The 23,240-nt window shown below is 34.0% G+C and overlaps 1 protein-coding gene across 7 annotated transcripts in view; it reads left to right on the top strand.

Moving 5' to 3' along the window:
- The window catches only part of LOC126175202 (cytochrome P450 4d2-like), a 160,743-nt gene that overhangs the window by 49,209 nt on the left and 88,294 nt on the right, over positions 1–23,240 (top strand). For 6 of the 7 annotated variants that reach the window (XM_049921805.1, XM_049921806.1, XM_049921811.1 and 3 more), the window contains one exon: positions 2,437–2,638. The exons of the other annotated variant lie outside the window; for it this stretch is intronic. In XM_049921805.1, the coding sequence (XP_049777762.1) occupies positions 2,437–2,638 (202 nt within the window). The remainder of the gene's footprint in view (positions 1–2,436; positions 2,639–23,240) is intronic. 7 annotated transcript variants of the gene reach the window in all.

Genomic DNA, 23,240 nt, shown 5'->3' with positions numbered 1-23,240 from the left:
TTTGTATTTTTCACGAATTTCTTCTGTGTTCTCAGCTTCATTTCTTTTCATTAACGCGTTTTTCTACGTTTGTAGAGGCTGTAATACGTACATTTACATAATCAGGTATCCCTTTTTTCATTACATGTTGTTTCTTGAACTTCATACTTTTTATGCTTGATTTTTGTTCCTTGGTACACTAGTGCAAAAGTTGTATACAGGTTAGAAAATGTCTTGAGCGCTTTTCATACAATTTGTTGAGACTACAGAAGTGCATGCATCTCAATATATTTGTCTGAATGTGATTAATATTTTGAATTTAGATAGGGAGTGGATATCAGATCAGACAGTTATGCTACATAGTCTGCAGTAAAGAAAACTACAAACTGTAAGTTAAACTAGATGAATATAAAAATAAAAGGAGTTCAGACAAGAATGAGAAGTCAGCAGCAGTTACAAAATTTGATTTGGAATTACTGTACAGCAGTTCTAATGATCCCTGTAGATTGCACTACCACACCTAAACTGACAGCGACAGTTTCCATATCCAGGTATCCTGAATGAAAAGAGATTGTCCATTTAGTAGGCGAGATGAATACTGATCTGCCATTGGAATCTCATATTATTATTATATCCAGTATCAAACCCTGGGAAGGCATGAACTACGACCTACTTGCCGGGAGCCACTGATTTTAATAAGTACTGTTTGAAGGTGCCAGAAATCGCAACAAAAAATAAGAGATTTGGAACGTAGTTCAAAGAAATACATTCTGAAATGAGATCAGAACAACGCACTCTTAACAGAGGCCAACGTCCACTGACGTAGACACATTCACCGAATGACATATAGCAACAGAATTCATGCATATCTACACTAATTTAACCGAAAACACTTCAGATAGAGAATAATAAACCATGAGCAGGAAGGGGGGGGGGGGAGGTGCGCAAAATCCGGTGAATCTTACCGCATGGCTGGCGCTGCTGCTTTCCCATAACATCGCGAACTATTCGTGATTGCTGAACGACCAAAACGGTGATCGAATTCGAGCGTCATTATTGGACTGGGCCAGAAGTCACGAACCGTTAAGCTTTGCCGTCGCATGGTGGAGCGTACGAACGGACAACAGGCGGTCGCGGGTGAGACAACAGGTAGTGGACCTTCTAAGAAGACTTTCCAGAATGGGGGCTGAAGCGACGATGCACAGGGCTTTTGGTAGCTGGTTGGCACCTCACACTAGTTTGTCTACAGCTGTAAACAGTTCCGGTGCTAACTTGCTGCGTGGGCAAACGGCAGACTGCCACCTGCTGCCCCATAGACCTGCCCGCTTCCTTTTTGCTCCCTAAGTATCCTAACCTGGCGCAGGCTCAGCATTTGAGACAGCAGGATGCTATGTGTTCGTGCGCGTCTCAAGAAGAAAAAGACGTTCCGTTTAAATTTGAAACTTTTTAACGATCCCCACAATTTTGAACAATTTATTAATTCCTCTCAGAATGATAGCAGCCGAGGTCTGCCTACGGATCTCGGTTCCTCCGTACGTAGGGAATTATTAGTACAAGGTTTCTTTAGTTTCTGTAAGTATTTAGACGCTTTAATTCGCGACTGTATCTTTAGATACATATAAATAAAATTGATAAGCAAATTATGGATTGAGCAGAGGTTTGTCCCTCGTCAAAACGTCCCGAATCTGTCACATGATTACATTTTACTCTTTTACTCTCGAATTATCCTTTCCCTCCGGCCTTGTGTGGCCTCCCACGCACTCGTTCTACACGCGAAGTTCTAGGCAGGGCTCGTAACACAATGTGTTACGTTACAAGATGAAGATGAAGACGTGGATGTTCAAACAATGTGAGTAGTCAAGAGTATACAGAAGAAAAGCGCCAGAAGAACTGTTAATTTAAAATAATTTCTGAGTGCATAACTGAGGGGGTGGAGTGGAGTGTCAAGTGACAGGTGTCCCTGCTACATTCTATGAGACATGGCTCCTAGTAGCTTCCTGAAGGGGCTTAGTGTTGGCTGTTGGAATAGATTCGCTCTGACGGTATAGAGCCACTGAGGTGACACCAGAGAAACTCTCCTGATGACACCATCAGAAATAGAAAACAACTCTGTACAAAACAGACTTTTGCTGGACTAGATCACGAACACTGGACAGAATAATTCATTAGTGCTCTAACTGTAGTAGCACACTGTTATACTGATTAGTTGTACTTCCTTTTTATTGAGTAGTTAAGTACAGATTCTGAGATCCGGAGCACGAGATGCTCCAGTTCCCCTATAAAGTCACAACCCCACAATGCCACCAAGCGGCACATAACTTCAGGTGGGTGTTAGCTTAGCAGCCAGGTGATACAGCTAGCGACTTGGAGCAGCTGGTGCTCCGGCACTCAGAATCTAGAAATATAGTTGATACTTCATTTCCTGGCTCTGTAGCTGACTTGATAATTCATGTACAGATTCTACTTAGGACCTAAACTGATCTTGGTAGCGACGCAGCCGAACGATGCAAGAAGGCTGCTAGTGGGGTGCAAGATGCGAGAGAGAGACGACTTCACCACTCGCGCACTCTTCGCCTATACAGGCAATGGGCTTATCGTTAGTAAGGGTGAACTATGGAAAGCACACAGAAAGATAATCGAACCTACGTTTCACTCAGAGGTACGTACATAATTTCAGCGATGAGATTTTCATTTCTGTATAATGCATAAAAGACAAAGTCCCAAGCGACTGACTCACTCCCTTCCTCATCATCGCCTAGCCCAAACTGCTAAGGAAAGAAAGTTGAAATTTGCAGATGATTTTGAGCTTGTACTGTAGAAGTCGTTTAACAAGGTATTTTTCAAATTTCCACCTCAAGGTGAGTGAAATAGGAGATAAAAAGTTATCTGAAAGCATGTCGCTATTAAGGCCATTTTGAAGCTAGACCTAAGAAATTAGGTGTTTGCTTTCTCGGTCAGAAATAAAGAAATAAGTTTTTCACAATTTTTTTGAAATTTAACCGCCATGAGCGTAAAATAATCTGTGAAAGCTTTTTCAAAATGAATCATTATTAAGGAACTACTAACGTATTTTTGAAGCCACATCAATCGCTATTGGTTTTTATTTCTTGGTGACATATAAAAAAATATGCGTTTCAGTGGTTTATGACATTTAAAACATAAGGAGGTGTTTTATCAGATATTTAATTATGAAAGCATTTTTAAAGCTAAATATGTCAAAATCTGTATTTGACTTTGCGGATATAAATAAAAAGATACGTGTTTCACTGTTTTTGGAAATTGAACTCCTACTGGGATGAAACAGGGAATGAAATGTCTTATGAAAATATTTCATTAAGTTAGCATTTCTGAAAATAAATCTATGAGATTTGCCTATAGTTTCTTTGTTAGAAACAAAAATTATGCATTTCACTGCTTTTGGAGATTCAACATCTAATGAGTAAAATGTGGGGTGAAATGTTTTATCAAAATATTTCATTGTGAAAGAATTATTAAAGTTAAATCTATGACACTTGGAAGTGACTTCTCAGTTACAAATTAAAAAATATTCGTCGGACTGCCTTTGGAAATTCAATCCCTAAGGGGGTGGAAGAGGGTCTCACTGATTTAGAGAGTCATTATGGCCCAACCCCGACCTCTAATAATATGAACTCGAAATTTGAAGAGGGTATGGATCTTATACTGGAGGCGTCGTTTAAGAAGGGATAGTTCGAAATTACACTCCTAAGGGTCAAACGGGAGATGAAAAGCTTTTTGAAAATACATCACTATTGAGGAAATTTTCAAACTAGAACTACGAAAACTGATATTTGGTTCCTCAGTCAGAAATTAAAGAAACTAGTGTTTCAGAGTTTTTGGAAATTCAGCCACTAATGGGGTAAAACAGGGTTGGAAAATTGTTAAGAAAATATTTCGTTGCACTCAAAAAATTTAAAGGTAAATCTATGAAAACTGCTACTCCAATTCTCTCTTACATATAAAGAAATTTGTGTTAGAGGGTGATGTTCCTATCGAAACACCACCACAAGGCCGCAAAAGGGATGACTAACAAAAACCTTGGCCTCCCGCTACTACAATCGCTTTTTATTCAGAAGTACATTTGCCAAGATCGTGGTTCTATGACCTTACTTTGCGTGGAAGTTTAGAAGGTGTTACAATTTGTGAACAACATAAAAATTCGATTAAAGGAAAACAAAAAGATATTCGTACAGGCCACACAGTCTATGCGATTGAAGCAGTGTGCACTAAGGCAACCTCACATATGACCATGAAAAATTCCATTGTTGTAGAGTAGATAAAATTGTTTTAATAAGCAAGGTGGGAAACCTGAGAGGAGTCACATGAATAACACGATTACTTTTAGTGGTAGAGCATCAGCCAAAAAATTGTGAAGTTGAAGCAGCGGGTAATGTAGGGTTACTAATGTATATGAGGTTGAACTAGTAAAGCATGTTTGACGTTTGACGTTTACCTTTACTGTTGTAAATAAGGCCTCGCTTTGTTCTGGTTCCTAAATGGCAGTTCTTATGGAATAAACCGCAGACATAGGTTTAGGGAATAACATGGAAATAAATAAAGGAACCTTCTGTTACCCTTACAGCATATCGATGTACTGCCATATTTAAATTTATACCACTCCAAGCAAAACTATGAGTCACGTCCAGTAGCGTTCGTTTAAAATTTTTATGTATAGCCATTCTTGGGATTTGATTGAATAGTGGACACATAGTCATCTACAGAGAACGAGTTTCTTGTACAGTACGCCGATAATTAAGGCACATATTTCGTAATACACATACTTTTTTTTATTCTATTCTTTGCTAATTTTTTTTACATGTGCAGAAATTTCACAAAAAGTTTGTCAACAGCAGCTAGACTTTTACCGATGTAACAGTAGATGCAACAGCTCTCATAAGTTTTGCTCTGATCCTAGGAGAAAGTGGTACCGGCAATGAAGTATTCTGCTTACTTTATATAGAAATATCAATTAGTCTTTCCGTATCTCAGTATATTGAGTTACCAATATTTTATTTTAAACGATATTCGTAGTGTCAGTGGGTACTTGAAAAAAGTAACTATCTTCAAGAGAACTTAATGAAATCGAAGGTTAAAGGTCGATATAAAAGTAAAAAAAAGAAAGAAAAAGAAAAGCAAAATCGGTTAGGTACGAAGTTTGCAAATCGTCATGTCGGAATCAGAATCAAGTCAGCAGCTGGAGGCAGGGCCGTCAATTAAAGCAACACTTACATCTAAAGGCACATTCGTTACTGAGACACAGCCATAACTGAAGTGAACCTATTTATACATACATTGAGTATTCCAGAATGCCTGTATTTGTACAAACGTTAAATATTCCAGAATACAGAAGCATTGCAATCATCAGATCCTGCCAGAGCTTTCCATAAATGGTAAATACTGAGTGACAAGCAATTTCTGGTGCTCAAGATCGAGCTGGTGATTCACAGCACACAAGCTAGCGACGCTAACAACTACACCAAACTACATGCACCGCAGCTAGTGACTTTGCTCTCTTTGCTGCAGTAACAACGACCTTCTGTTTCGGAAGTTCTCATTGGTTTTGACTAAAGCATCCTGGATTTATATCTTTTCAATCGACCTCTGTATGACGTTGCTGGCGGATCGTTGCTTTTCCGGTCGAGTTCAGTATCGAAGTTAAGCCTTCCGGTCGAAGCTTCGCTATTGGCGAGTGTGTCTTTAATTCCCTTGAATGTCCCTTCGTCGAACTGCGCCTAAGGTGTGTGGTAATGGTTGAAACGGAGAAAATGGAAGACCTTTCTGCATAGTTGTCTTCATGATGAAGGGTCATAATCCTCAACGTCGAAAGTGACGTTAGGTAAGTGACAAAGGATACTAGACCATTTACGGCTCGCCTGCTTACGAGAGGATCGAGCCGGTCGTGTCTGGTTCCACATGACTCGGTTCGGTCATGGACTAACACAGTGTCTGTTGTCTGGACAGCAGTTAGGTAAATAACCAGGGATGACCGGTCTTCGACGATATGTCGCTCTCCCTTGTCGCACTTCGCAAACCCAACACCTCCATCTCTCTCTCTTTCACTCTCTCTCTCTCTCGCTCCCCCTTACTCCCTGTCTCTATGGCTATTTCCTTCTACTTTCTTTCTTGCTTTCTCTCCCTCTCTTGCTCTCTCTCTCTCTCTCTCTCTCTCTCTCTCTCTCTCTCCCTCTCCCCCTTGCTTTCTGTCTGTCTCTCTCTCTCTCTCTCTCTCTCTCTTATTTAAAGCAAAAGTAATGTTTCTAAGAATGCTAATGTGACAGTTAATTTCAAACAGAAAATAATTTGATACTCAGGGCAAACACGGAAGAAGAGATTCATTCTAAACAGAAGATCTGTTTAGCTCGTGAGTAATAGGGCACTACATACACCTTAAATAAATAAATTCCTTATTTAAGAGACGAATGTTTTTACAAAAAAATACGTACGAAGAGCATTATAAATGAAAGCCAAAGAAATTGGTAAACCTGCCTAATTATCGTACAGGGCCCCCTTGAGCAGGCAAAAGTGCAGCAACACGACGGGGCATGGACTCGACTAATGTGTAAAATAGTGCTGGAGGGAACTGACAACATTAATCTAGCAGGGCTATCCATAAATCTGTAAGAGTACGAGGGGGTAGAGATCTTTTCTGAACAGCATGCTGCAAGGCATTCCAGATATGCTGAGTAATGTTCACGTCTGGGGAGTATAGTGGCCAGCGGAAGTGTTTAAGCTCAGAAGAGTGCTCCTGGAGCCACTCTGTAACAATTCTGGACGTGTGGGTTGTCACCTTGTCCTGCTGGAATTGTCCAGTTCCGTCGGAATGCACAATGAACATAAAAAGATGCAGATGAAGAGACAGGATTCTTACATACGCGTCATCTGTCAGAGTCGTATCTAGACATACTGGGGGTCCCATATCACTCCAACTGCACATGTTCCATACCTTTACAGAGCCTTCACCAGCTTAAACAGTCCCATGCTGACATGCAGGGTCCATAGATTCATGAGTTTGTCTTCATATCCGGACACGTCCTTACGCTCAATACAATTTGAAACGAGACTCTTCTGACCAGGAGACATGTTTCCTGTCATCAATAGTCCAATCTAGTGTTGACTGGTCCAGGCGAGGAGTAAAGCTTTGTGTCGTGCAATCATCAAGGGTACACGGGCGGGGATTCGGCCCCCAAAGTCCATGTCGATGATGTTTCGTTGAATGGTCCCCACGCAGACACTTGTTGATGGTCCAACATTGAAATCTGCAGTGATTTGCTGAAGGGTTGCGCTTCTGTCACATTGAACGATTCTCTTCAGTCATCGTTGGTCCCGTTCTTCCGGGATATTTTTACGGCCGCAGCACAATGTCGGAGAGCTCATGTTTTATGGGATTCCTGGTATTTAGGGTACACTCGGAAATGGTGGTACGGGAAAATCACCATCTCTACCTCGGAGATGCTGCGTCCCATCGCTTATGCGCCGACTATAACCCCACGTCCAGACTCACTTAAATGCTGATAACTTGCGTTGTCTTATGTAGGCGTTGCCGACCGCAGCGCCGTATTCTGCCTGTTTAGATATCTCTGTATTTGAATACGTATGCCTATACCAGTTTCTTTGGCGATCGAGTGTACATTCCTACACTTTTCATTTCAAGAAAATCAATAGCTGCCTGATGAACACTAGATCACTGACACTATCTGGATTTAATAGACTGCTGCGAAATGTTAACAACGTGCTAGCTTTTCTATAACCTAAACCACATTTACTACGAGTGCTTGCTGCAGGGATACACAAAATACATCGCGTAACAGCAGCCATCCCCAGTAGATTCTTTTATTTTTGGAATACCATTTAACATGTCTCGATCATTTCCAAAGTGCATTAAAATATAGCGATTTATTTCACATGCAGTGGAGATTACGTTATTCCTCCAGACCTTGAGACGATCTCTGTTTCTGTGTGAAGATGCGACTATACCTGAAGGCTCTAAGTTAATAAACAATAGAGAAGAGGTGACAGAGAACTGCACGATGAAGTGGCCGTAGAAAATGTAGTTTTTTTATAAAACTTGCGTTGGAAATGTGATATTTTGTGGTAACATATGCGACCAAACTGCTGAGGTCATCGGTCCCTAGGCTTACGCACTACTTAATCCAACTAAAACTAATTTATGACAAGGACAACACACGCACCCATCCCCGAAGGAGGACTCGAACGTATGACGGAGGGAGCTGCGCGAACCCTGGCAAGGCGCCTAAGGCCCCGCGACTACCCAGCACGGCCTTCCGTTTGGCTCTAAGACGCTATGCAGTAACTATATAAAAACGATTACATTAATCCATGTAGTACCTGCAAAACTATCACACTTTAGTAGCGTACTACTAAAAATTATCTCCTTTTTCATTTATGTGAAACATAGTGATATGAGGGACAGATGGCCAAAGTAATGTAGCAATTTTATATTTGGAAGTAATTACAACTTTCTCACGTCAAGAAACCAGGCTTGGGTTTTATTCTCCCATACCTCCGACTTAACAGATGCATATGTCAGTATGCATCACTTAGGTTAATCAATTATAAATCTAACTTTCACTCGAATCATACTAAAGCAGTTTTGTAACTGCTGTAACTGAACTAACCTCTCAGTCATTTTCATGGACACTGCAGATTTGTTGTGAAACTAAAGAAGACTAACGACTGAAGGTCCTTTTTAGTCTTCTAATTCATCTATTGCCTCTGTAAATTGTTTCAGGAAATCCAAAATATTCTTTGTGGAAGCTCATTGTCATATCCCTGTATTTTCTAAGCAGAATTCTTTTCTGTCAGTACAGCAACAACAGAGTGTCTAAGGACTCCAGCACAATATACAACCTGTTCAAACATGTTCAAACATGCAATAAATTTTTGAGGATTTATTGTTGCTGTGATATTCAGGATATCATTTAACAAGTATCTATTTTCACCAAAAATGTGTCTAAATGCTGTACAATGAGCACCACAAAGAAGCCTTTTGCGGTTTCCCAAAGTTTTAATTATATTGGTAACAGTAGCTTGTTTTAGTTGGTTTTAGTTCTCTAGTTCAGTTTTATTTTATAGCTCACACACTCATTTCACATGCTCCTTCACCAGAAAATAAAAACTTACCCAGAATTTACTAAACCAAACTGCTATTATCAATTTTTCAGCTATAATTCACTTAATTTCATTTAAATTACTTAGAAAAATTAATAAAAATGAATTGTTTTTGTATCACATTCACCAATTTTCAAAGTAATTGTTTATTCACACAGAAGGTGAACACAGGGAAAAAATTAATATTTTTTTGTAAAAGATGAACAAAAGAAAATGAAATTTTATATTTCTTTAAATAAATGAATGTAAGTAAATAAAAAAATGAATGTAAGAAATCTATTCCTTACCCAAATTTTTTTCAATTCTTACTTCTTAAGCAGCCATAAGATTTTTGTGATCTGTTGTTTATAAATATTTTTTGAGATAACATCTATTCACAGTCTTACCACACTCACATCTAACTTAAATTTTCTGATGTCTCGATACACATTCTGTACAAATAGAACAAAATACATCCTTTCGATAAATATCTTTATTAAATTCATTAATATTCTTTTTCTTTAGTCAGTCACCACTCTGCTTTAGCTGTTTGGTATTGTTCATTTAAAGATTAGATCATTTAATAGGAAAAAATAAAATTCATTCTGAAAAACTGCAAAACAACAACCAAATTGTAAACTTTTGGACTCCTCTGACCCTACTTACACAGAAACACACGAAGACTAAGTTCTGAATTAACAGAACTTGCCATTTATTCTGGCTGTTGTTGAGTACACAGGCGTGTGTTTTAATGGATTTGTCAAATAGTTAGCTCTTCTACAACCACAAACATTTTGTTCACTTCATGAGATAAAGGCCACAATCCTTCAATCTACATACTCAGTTAAGAGTAAAAAACCTCTATGATTATATATGTATACACATCAAAGGCATCATCCCAGTTCCCAGAACTCCTGAATACAGATGTTGACTGGGGATATTGTATCACAGACACCATCCCTTTGAGAGATGCCACTAATTCCCCCCAAAGATGTAAATAACCATGCATGAGCAACGCCCATTAGACAGAGGGAGATCAACAGCCAATCAGTTCCAGTCATTTCACCAGGAAGCAGGTATATGTTTCGTGTTGTCTGTAGTTCAGCCATGTCTAGTCAGTCAATACCGCGGTTCGATCGCGTCTGTATTGTTACATAGCGCCAGGAAGGGCTCTCAACAAGGAAAGCGTCCAGGCCTCTTGGAGTGAACCAAAGCGATGTTGTTAAGATATGGAGGAGATACAGGGAGACAGGAACTGTCGATGACATGCCATGCTCAGGCCGCCCGAGGGCTAATACTACGGTGGATGACGGCTAACTACGGATTATGGCTCGGAGGAACCCTGACAGCAACGTCACCATGTTGAATAATGCTTTTCGTGCAGCCACCGGACGTCGTGTTACGACTCAAACTGTGTGCAATACGCTGCATGATCCGCAACTTTACTCTCGACGTCCATGACGAGGTCCCTCTTTGCAACCACTACACCATGCAGTGCAATACTGATGAGCCCATCAACATGCTGAATGGACCGATCAGGGTTGGCACTACGTTCTCTTCACTGATCAGATGTCACATATGCCTCCAACGAGACAATCGTTGCAGAAGTGTTTGGAGCAACATGGTCAGGCTAACTCCTTAGACACTCTATCCAGCGAGTGCAGCAAGGAGGAGGTAACCTGATGTTTTGGGATGACTTTGTGTGTGGCTGACATATGCCACTGTTGGTTGTGGAAGGCTCCGTAACGGCTATATGATACATGAATGCCATCCCCCGACTGATAGTGTAAGCATATAGGCAGCATATTGTCAAAGTATTCGCCTTCATGGACGACAATTCGCGCCGCCATCGTGCACATCTTGTGAATGACTTCCTTCAGGATAACGACATCGCTCAATTAGATTGACCAGCATGTTCTCCAGATATGAATCCTATCGAACATGACTGGGATAGACTGAAAAGGGCTGCTTATGGACGACATAACCCACCAACTCCTATGAGGGATCTACGCCAAATCGCTGTTTAGGAATAGGACAATCTGGACCAACAGTGACTTGTTGAACTTGAGGATAGTATGTCATGACGGAAACAGGCATGCATCAATGAAGGAGGACGTGCTACTCGGTATTAGAGGTAAAGGTGTTTACAGAAATCTGGACCACCACCTCTGAATTTCTCACTGTATGGTGGTACAACAAGCAACGTTTGGTTATCTCGGATGATAACAAGGGCAGAAATGATGTTTACGTTGATCCCTATTCCAATTTTCTGTACAGGTTCCGGAACTCTCGGAACTGAGGTAATGCAATACTTTTTTTGATATTTGTGGTTGGTGTCCGAGTAACAAAGTACAGTCTAACAGTACTACACTTATCAGTTTATTTCAGACGTCAATAAATTATTTTCTTCAGATTATAAAGCTTCATTTGGAAAGATGAAGTGAAAACTATAATAAAAGTTAGTACAAATAGTGAAAACTAAAACGTAATTAATTTATGTTTAAAGTGAGACATGTTCCCATATTATTTTCAATATAGCCTACATAGCGACATCCCTGAATACTTCGATGTGAGTGAATGCAGGCCACAATCAGTGGGAGAAAATGTTTGTGTAACTTCACTCATTACATGCCCTTGCTTGCACTAGCGGAAAGTGCTGTGCCATCTTTATCTAGAGGCCACACACTGCTGGACAAATATGAGTTGTAATCTCTCATCGATCTCATGCAAATGTTAGCCGATTTTCAAAATACAAAATGCTAACATAGACTTTACAAAAACTGCTACTCAGAAAAATTACAGTTGGCTATCATTTTTTAGTTACCTTACTAAATCATTCAGTTTTTTATTGTCTCTTTCCTTCTGAAAATACTTCAAAATGAAATACAAACAAGGTGTACAGATTCCCTTAAATTTTTCTAATTTTTTGTTCTTTTATATAGTTAAAATTTGTCAGTAAATATTCTGTGCTGTGCATTATAAGTTAATTATTTCTTGACATAGATTGTGACATATGGTAAAGTATCTTTAGCAATTTTTTCATAAAAGTTACAAAAGTTTTACAGTCGTTTCCTGTGAAGATACAATATTCTATCTATGAATCATGTTAGTCAAATAGATAGGATAGTTTGTTATCAAATTATATGGAGACATGTCAGCGTCTGATTTGGGCAGTGTAACTCATTTAAAATCAAGGAATGCAGCATATGCTTTGAGAAAATTGTGTAGAGGATTAATATGCCATATTTCCTGTGGGAAAATTTCGTTTATTCGATTTCTCAAGGATATATTTTGCAGATTAATGTGGTTGAATCAAATAACCAGGTCGAGTCTAGTAAATGTAACAAATAAGAAATATGGCATCTGAAATTTTTCAGAGTAATAGTAATTTGTGATATCTAGTTCTAAATTTCTCTTACTACTCAGTCCTGCATTTTCTACAGTTTGTAGTTCATAAAAAGATATCAGAACTTATGAATTTTTCAGAATTTTTTCTCATTGTTCTAACTCATAAGTTGGTTTATAGATTACAATTGGTACATGAATTTCCATCAATCCTGTTACAATTTTTTCTTCCTTATTAACTTTATCTTTAATTCCAACTCCCACAATATTATAATCAGGCAATCTATGTATTGCATCTCCAGTACTAGAAGACCTAGTAAAAACTACTGTTAAATCTCCTTCCACATAATTTCTTTATAATCTTTAAAAAATCCACCAAGCATTGATAAGGGATGAAGTACTTTATTTTTCTTAGTTATTCTATCAGTAACAGATGAAGTCCAATATCAGATAGCTGTTAATGAAATAAAAGGATGTTTAGTTGTAGATAGAATATTATTGCCTTCTCTTAAGGTTACAAAAACTAACAGTTTTGCCACATAATTATCGATTAATTTTTTATTGGATTTTCTGCTGTATGTTGGATAATTTGATTCTAATCCATCTAGATTAACTATACCACTTCTAATGTTAATGTATAATTGTGCATGATTCAGATGAAGCCATCCATCAGCAATACTTATTTCACTCTCAGTATCCTTGTTTGGTGCATTTGAATTAATTTTGTCTTATCATTCACAGGGAATGAGTAATAATGGTAGCTCTCGATATTGCTCATGATTTATTAATGATATAATTTATGTTACATTTTTAAAACACTTATTAGTACACATCATTAAAGTCAATCAGATTAACATTTTCATCATTACAGTAATTTGTAAATACTGAATGGGATGAAAACCTGGTATATTTATAGGATAAAGTGGTTCATAAACTATTGGGTCACCAAAGACAGTATTGGGTTTAATGAAGCAATAATATTAGTTTCTCTGAGAAAATGAACTTTATGGTTAACAGTCATTCCATCTCCTAGATTAAAATTATGTTAATTAATTCTAATGGAATAATTTTAAGAACATCTTTAGCATCAGTCTTCAATTACCTTCAAAAATCTGATTATTAAAACATAAAACTTCATCAACACAATTTCCCTATCTGTAAAAAATTAGATGTCACTTTCTCTGTGAAAATGAACTTTATGGTTAACAATCATTCTCTGTGAAAATAAATATTATGGTTAACAATCATTCCATCTCCTAGATTAAAATTTGTGTTAATTAATTCGAATGGAATAAATTTAGGAACATCATTAGCAACAGTCCTTACATTACCATCAAAAATCCGATTGTTAAATCCTATAACTTCACCAACACAATTTCTCTATCTGTAAAGAATTTTACATCACTTTCTACCCAAAATTTTCTTTAATGCTTATATTGTGTTTTTTGATTGAATAAATTTTTCTAACTTTTTCAAACTTTAGCGACCAACAGAAATTTCTGTCATTTCTATGTGAGTATATACTTTATTATTTTTTGATAAACTTGTTATTTCTGCATCACAGTAAAGTTAATTATTTTTTGATGTAATATTTGGAGTTAAAGAAGTTGAATAAAACTCAACTAGTGACACATTTTAGTAAGTTTCTCTTATTGGAATGGTTAATCCTCTTTTTAAGAATAGATGACATACATTCAATTGATATAGGCGTTCCATTTACATTAATAATCATTGGGAATCAAAATTAAGTGTTCCAGAAAAAAATTAAAAATAAACTTCATAAATTTTTATCAAATTCTATTCAGTGTGCAGTACTAGAACCAAGTGGCTCTGAAAAACTATTATTATATTCTATCTACAGGATGGTTTAGGTGGAATAAAATTAATCATTTGTATGTTAATTCAAAAAGTTTAGATCAACCGCAATATCAAGAATTAATAAAAAATATTTGCAAGACTGAAGATGAAAATATACGACTTTCATTAAATATAATGAATAAGTTATTCCATTAGATCAATGTTTAGAAAATGATGAAGTATTATTTGATGACTTCAGGATATAGTAGACTATATTTTACTGGGGGAGAACATAAAGCAATAGGTTCTTTTTATTTAGCGCACACTTACTCAAAAATACCAAAGCAATTAGTCTGATGTAATATTAATTTCTTAACTATTTTCAGACAGGGTGACACAAATCTAAATCATATTTATCACAAGTTTGTTCATCATTGTTTAAAGACTGCTGATTTTAAAGAAAGTGTGGTAAATGTTGGAATAGTCAATTTGGATTTTTTATGATAGACATGACCAGAAAACCGAATCAAGGTATTTCATAAATAAAATACACAATTTCATTAAGTGTTAATTTTTTTATCTTCATTAAATGAGTGCTTTAAAAAATGATATCTCATAAATATTAGACCACAGTGATGATGTTTTACCTGATCACATAAATGGATTTAAAATAGTTCTTGATTATTTAAAACAAAATGAAAAATTAAAAAGAAACTTGAATCAATGTTTGGTGAATATTATAGTAATTGTTCATGGTATAGTAATGAAGCTAAATCAGGACCAGATACAATTGTGTTTGAAAGATGTATATATGAAATTTGTCATCTAATTAAATTTTATGAACGCTATACAAGCCACTGGTTAAAGCCAGCACTTGCTGAAGCAAGAACGTTAAAAATCAATGTTACATATTAAAAATGATTAATTAATATTTTTTCATCTCAAATATATGTTTGTAAAATACAACAAAGAAGCTGTCAAAGAAACTACACAGAATAGAAAGAAAGCTGACGAACTGAAAGCACAGTTCAGGATTTCGTGGAAACAACCACAAAGAAAATAAGAAAAATACAAAGAAGAAGATGAACCAGTTATTGATGCTATTAAATAAGTAAAACAAGGAATCGAAGGATTACGTGAAAGTGTTTTGAAAGCTACCAAGTGAAATAGAGAATCAGAAAAACAAATAGTTCGTTATCATAATCTTCAATTAGAAAAGTTTTGAGATTTATCAGCAATTACAAAAAACACGATTGGTCTGATGATAACACTGGTAAGTACGACCTACAGGCTGGTTTGAGAAGATATGAATTATAGAGAAAAGGTATTGTTTCAAAACTAAAACGAGATACAATCGAATAAAAAAATAAGAGAGACACAGTCTAAAGACACCTTTGGCAGTCTCCAGGATGATCTTAAGAAATAAATACATAGAAAGAATGTTAAAGTATATTACTCATAGTGAAGATCCATCTTTTGGATTAAAACTGGTTGATAGATTTAAATTTGCAGGACGTTTTACAGTTCATTTAGATGCCAATTAATTAAAAATTGGTGGAAAAGAATATGAAGGCACAGTTGGTCTAATGAATCTCTTAACAAAAAACAAATTAGCATGGATATGGGTGAAAAATTTGATTCTGTTGACTTATCAAATTGTACATTATATTATACTGTTAAGAAACACTATATCTGAAAGTAATACAAATAAAATAATGTGAAGCAGAGGTAAAGAATACAATAAACTGATACAAAATTGTTAGTGTCTATTTTCCAAAAGTATATCAACTATTATCAGATTCAGATTATGCAGATTCAGAAACAGTCAATGATTTAATTAAAAAATATGCAGAAAACCTGGCTGAATATGTATGATGAATGATAGAGATGTGATCAACAGATTAAAGTAATTCTTGGAGAACAATTACCCAGATATGAAATCTATCATAATGAAAACGAGGAGTAACACAGATGTTAACAAACGATTTAGACATTTTATTGTTAATAATCTAAAAGAAATTTTATATTTAATTAGATTTTGAATAATTTACCACATCCAATTCAGAAAAGTTAAAAACATTGAAAAGGTCGAGTAAATTGGGATTTAAGTAATTTATCTTTGCCAGAGATGAATCTACCAGGATTTAGTTATTGTGGCCCATTTACTAACCTTGAAGAAAGACTAGTATGTGGAGATAAACCAATTAATCCTTTAGATGTAGCTTGTAAAAAACATGGTATTGCCTATGGAGATAAAGAAGGCTTAGACCTACACATCAATCTGATAGAGAACTTCATGTAGCTGTGAAAGAAAGAATGCATAATTCAGACGCTAGTTTGAAAGACAATATTGGAGCTACTGTAGCTAGAGGAAAAATGTATGGAAAACATTAGTTAGGAATGGGTGCAGCTGTGACTTCTTTAGCCATCAACGGTTTACATGTTGAAAAAATGGTAGAGAATGTTAATTTATTTTTCTAATAAAATTTATTGTGTTTAAAGGAATGTAGTGCATGGCGCAATAAACAAGATTACAGTCAACATTGACAATGAAACATGTATTGACATTGCTACTATAATGATATGTAGAAGAATGGCTGTTCACCGAGATGATGCTAGAAAAGGAAATCAAAAATCAATTTCAGCTCATATGAGAAATTTAGGAATTAAGAATTTTGAACTGAACCTGTAAGATCTGTCGTTGTTTCAAAAGGAGAGAACTTAGAACTGAAAAGCAGAATGAAATATAAAAGTACAATAAATAAATTTTATTGAATGAGCTTTTAGCATGTTTTTACAATCGTGAGAAAACGATACATGAAGATAAGAAACTGGAAGCCAGATGAGATTGTTATCATAGACATATACTAGATACAGAATGGCATGGAAATGGAAAATTAGAAATAGCTAAGAATGTAAACAAGATGTGATAAGGGAAAACTATTTAAAGTAGCTCTTATGGAGCTATAACAATAGGCCTATAAAAATTATAAATTTTCATCTATACAGACGACTAACATTGCAGTTGATTATACTTTGCTACCAAGTGGCAAAACTCAACCAAAATCAATTAAAATTAAATAAAATAATGAACAGTTACATACTACTGAACCAGTTTCAACTGGTATACAAAGAAAAGTCATATAAAGCGACAAATCATCCTAAAACTGATGGAAATTTGCTTGTTACATTAGGTATTCCTGTTGTGAAAAAGATTATTGAATATCTAACAAAAAAGAAAGTAGCTAAGGAACTAACACATAATGAAGGTAGATTTCTTCCATCACTATTAGCTGCATTACCAACTCTAGCAACTATTGGTTCACTTGCAGGTGGCCCTGCAGCAATCGCAATTGCTGTAACAAACAAGAATAAGCCAATGCAGAATTGGGAGAAGAGAAAAGACATTATGAAGCAATGGAAAAAAAATCTGGATCTATATCTAGAAAAAAACTTCGAAAAAATAATTATCCTTTATCTAATTTTGACTCCGGGTAATCAGTTACACAATTTAAAATTAATTATTTCCATGGCGTTTTCTAATCGATGATTTAAATAATGAACCAATTAATTTAGAATGTGGAATAGTTAATTTAGACACATCTGATCATACTGGTACACACTGGATTCGTTATTATAAGAATAATTAAAAATTTTATTTGGTTAATTTCGTGGAAATATTCTGAATGAATTGAGTAAATATCTCGGTTCCAATGAGTCGTACTGAAATGGGCAACGAATTCAGAATTTTTATGAAATACTGTGTGGGCATTTGTGTCTATTTGTTTTAAAACTATTATGTATGAATTATAATTTTAATCATAATTTGACCTTAATAAATGGACATTTTTGGAAATGAGGCACAGACTAAAGGTTACATGATTAATGGACAAATAAATCCAGAAAATATAAAAGATGAATTAGAATCAAGAAATCTTCCACAAATGGAAAGTTTGGTTAAACAAATACACAAGGGGGATGTTTCCTGGAGTGCTAGTTCTGCAAGGTCTGCAGGAGAGCTTCTATGAAGTTTGGAAGGTAGGAGAGGAGACGATGTACTGGCGGAATTAAAGCTGTGAGGATGGGTCATGAGTCGAGCTTGGGTAGCACAGATGCTAGAGCACTTGCGCGTGAAAAGCAAAGATCCCAAGTTCGAGTCTCAGTCTGGACACAGTTTTAATCTGTCAGGAAGTTTGATAACAGTGCACACTCCACTGCAGAGTGAAAATTTCTTCTAGAAACACTTAAATAATTTAAGTAATATTATTGTATATGAGAAGCAAGTTACTGAATTTAATTTTATGACTGGAGGTCAACAACAAAAACTCAATTTGAAGTAAATGTTTATTTTTTTAAATTGTTGTTATTGGTTGAAATATAACTAATTAGGATGTCGTGATTTTGATATTACAGTAAGTGTTTACTACAATACTTATGAAATAACTTCTACTAATCATTCAATGATAGTGGATAAATCCCAGTTTCTAACTATAAGATTAAATGATTCTGAGAAAACTGATCCAGTTGATGTAAAGTTAATTATGATTGGTGAAATAATTGAAATTTCATTAAATTTTTATTCTGTATAATGGAAAACGATACTTACTATATATATATATATATATATATATATATATATATATATATATATATATATATATACGATATTTACTATATATACTATATATATACTATTTAAGTGTAAAAAGTTTACTGAAACACATAATCCTCACAGAGTAACAGCTAAAAATGGAATTGAAAGAGTTTACACAGTATGTAAAACTAATATTAGTAAATTCACTAAAAATTTTTGTAGGCGCTCGTCTGACTATGCATATCGAAGATGTGCTTCGTATTTAGGACATATTCATGAAGAAATTAGTAATAAATTACACAAAACAATAAGGAAAAAATTAATAAGAAGAAATGTAATTTCATTTGCTACAGATGATTTGTAACAACCTTATTTAGTTGAAATAGACTTTGCCAATCTGACAGAAATTTCAAAAATAAATTAAGTACATAAATATTAATCAACTGTTATAGATGTTTTTTTAATTTGCTTGAGCTATTCCCATTAAAGATAAAGCAAGTAGGAATGGAGTTGACGATTCTGAAAAAAAGTATAGAGAAGGCCACAGACCAAAAACTTTAAAAAATAATTTTGCTAAGGAAATTTATAGTAAATATTTTCAATAATACATGAAAAATATAATATTAATCCTTATTCAGTTTTTTGAGAATTACATGCATCTGTTAATGGAATACGAAATAGAACATTCAAAAAAAATAACTGCAAGAAATTTGCTCTTCAAGGGAATTATAAGTAGGTTCACTTAGTTTCTGAATTAGTTGATGAATGTAACGGCACAAAACATTCAGCTAAAAAAATGAAACCAATAGAAGTTAATGAAAAGAATTATAAACCAACTTTTCTTGTAACTCAAGCTAAAAATATTTAAAAGATGGTACAAAGACAGAATCAGTAACTTAATCAATTTTTGAAGAAGGACATATGGTTAATTGATCAACTTAAATTTTTGAAATTGAAAATATTTTTCATTATGACGATAGCCAAAGTAGTCTTCAGACTGTTGACATAAAAAGCAGTCTTCAGACTGCATTGTGGACTAATCGGATCACATATAATTTGAAAGAATAAAATGTTGAACAAATAAAAGCGAATTTTTGTGAATAACAATCAAAAAATAGAACAACCTCGATGCATACCTTCTTGTAAAATGTTTTGAAAAGAAATGAATTAAATAGTTTAGAATTTTTTATGTCACAAATAAATAAAGATCATATAGTCTGCTTTATTTGCTGGTTAGTTTATGAATAGGAGCTAGATCTAGCAGGAAAATAATTTTTTTACTAAATTGATAAATGAATTAACTAATGAAAATGTGAATCATTTATAGTCTCAGTAGAGAAGATATTTGTATTGTTCATGAATACTTTAAAAAGAATACTTACATTAATTCAGTCAGCTGCAGTTTTGTTATGTCAATAACTAATCGTTCTTGTGTATAGTCATCCATAATAGTACAATAAATCAGGTGAGAGACAAAGGTAAATTTCACTTTCATTCTTTGGAATAAATTTATTTATGATCATATTCTAGTCTTAACATTTCCTCACAATATGGATGCCTATCAATAAGTCCATACAACTGTCTTTGTACATTTCTCCATTGCATTCTAATGACATAATAATCATATTGATATTTGTTGTCGAATAATTTTGAAAGAACAAACATGTCTCAAATCAGTAATATTACTTGGCGTAACAACATGGGGTTGAATTGCTCTAATTACTTCATCTTTCCCATTAATTAGGATTGTAATAAAGTTTTATCATTTCTTCACTGTTGGAATGTCCACCTTCTATTCTGTACAAATATTTACCTCATAAATTTTTTCTCTGGGTTCTAATAACATAGTAAGTGTAGTAAGAATCACTCTTTAATAATATCAAAAGAACGAAAGGTATCTTAAAGTTTCAGCACCTGTTTCAGGTACAGTATGATCTGATAATGTATTTATTTCTTCATTTCTGTCATTTACTATTTTTGAAGCAATAGTAACTGTTTCTCTTAAATTTTCTTTAGTTTCTCCTCGATTTTAATGATTTCTTAGTTTTTTTGTTTAATTCTTATAGTCATTCTCTACAATATTTTTTAATGTTTTATCTGATCTTTATTAAAATATATTATTTCTTTTTTAATTTTATATTCATAACATATTTACCAGATGATATAACTTCTTCATAAACCCAATCTTGAAAACCTTGTGTAAAATGAATTTTGGATCTCATAACTAAATAATATAGACCTGGGTCATTGATAGATTTTGCTGAATTTTATATATTTTTAAATAGCTGTATTTCACTGCTACTGAAATTTTTATATTATTTGAATACTTTCCTTTATGAAGACATTTAATAGTATGTAGAGGACAAATACATCCTAAAAGATTTGCTTAAAACCATGGATTATTCTTTTCATCGTTAATCATAACCACTTGCTTATTGTTATATGTAAGCTTGTTGTTGATTAACACTATAATCGACTCCATCTAAGAGAAGAAGATTTACTTGACTTTTAATTTTTTAGATGTTAAACCTAATGAAAACAATTTAGATGAACATAAATGCAGTTTTTGGCTTAGTAGTCGGTATAATTTTTTCCATTTCTTTAAATTTTGTAGGGAAAAATTTCCCATTCTGGAAACCATATAGAAAAGGTAAAACATCATTTGTATTTCATGCATTTCTTCGTTTAAAGAATGGAATAATTTTTAAAGGGAAAATCAAATTTTTTTAATTGTCATTTTTTACAAATCGAATAAAATTCTTTCTAATAAAGTCATTAAGTCAATAAACTTCTATGTTTATTCTAAAATAAGAAAATAACAACTTACTGGTCTTATTAGTAACCTTAGTATTAATGAAGAATTGAATAATGATTTTAACATGTTAAGTGTGAGATCATGCCTTGGAATGTAGTGCATGAATGAAGAACTAAACAAAAACAACTTATTCAGATGATACATCTTATGTGAAAAATATTAAATTATAACCAGTTATATGACTTGTATTAAACAAATGAAACATTAGGTGAAATAGTTGATTACATCAAAATGGACATCCTTTTTGGAAATCTTTTAACATCAAGTTTAATAAATTATCTGGTAACTGCATAAATAAATTTCAAGATAAACTTGTTATGACATATACATCGAGTGACAAAAATTATCAGAAGATTTTATGACAGAGTTTCATTATAAATTAAATGGGGAGAATACATCAAAATATCAGACATTATCTGAAGATTTTATCAGGGATTTTCAAGATAAATAAATTAAAAATAAACATGATGTAGATAAGAAACTTCTGAAGAATTCATGAGAGAATTCCAAAATAAATTAAACTGGGTCAATATATCAATTGCACAAGAAATGTCAGAAGATCTTATGAGAGTACTTAAAGATATATTAAATAGGAATGGTGTATCAGGTGAAAAAACATTTTCTGGAGAATTTTTAATTGAGTTTAAAGATAAAGTTAATTGTGAAAAATGTTAAGAACTTAAAATCTAGCTAAAGCAGTCTTAGAAAACATTATTGACCTTTATGAAATAATTATGTAAATATCTAAAAAATATTAATGTCTTGTGTGCTTAAGTAATATGAATCATCAGTTGATCAAAAGAAGCTGTAGTCACTTTTTCCTTAAAAGTGTGCTGATGAATGGTTAAAAACGAAATAAAATCCTATGTGTAGAAGTGTAATTAAAATATACAATGGAAAATCTGCTAGGAATCAGATTGATGACAATTTATTAATTTTTGATGAATCTTATACTGATAAAGATGATAATTGAGAACAGGATACTATTATAATATTATACTTTTTCACAAATCTGTCAATTTTTTCTAAACAATTGGCGCAGATTCAACAACAAATCAAATTCAATTGTTGTTAATATGGTGATACCGAGAAGTAAATCGATAACTTTCCTTCACAGAAATATATAAAACATGGATATAGAACGATATAACGTGATTTGTACATGAATAAGATGAAAAAAATACAATTATAATCGAGTTCCTTATGTATGTGTAAAAACGTTTATGAATATCATTATAAAATTTATTTACAATGAATTCCAAGGGAAGAACATTCAAAAATTGTATTTTCAATGGAAAATGAAGAAAAACAAGAAACCAATACAGCAGCCAAGCAAATAAATCTCATCAAGAGATGAAAAGTTTAGACTGTTTTTCCAAAAATCTTTCTTATTAAAAATAACCTTAATAAAAATGCAAATAATCTCTTACACAAAATACAAAAGAGAGGGCAGTGAAGCCTCCTTGTACTTAGTACTTAAATATATATTAAATGGTATTCTCACTGAACGAATTTTGAAAAATCTATTTTTACAAACTGAATGAACTTCATTTTCGATAGATAGAGAGGGTAAATAGAGCAATT

The sequence above is a fragment of the Schistocerca cancellata genome, chromosome 3 (genome assembly GCF_023864275.1).
Source record: "Schistocerca cancellata isolate TAMUIC-IGC-003103 chromosome 3, iqSchCanc2.1, whole genome shotgun sequence".
NCBI lineage: Eukaryota > Metazoa > Arthropoda > Insecta > Orthoptera > Acrididae > Schistocerca > Schistocerca cancellata.
This window is presented reverse-complemented; position numbering and strand designations above follow the sequence as displayed.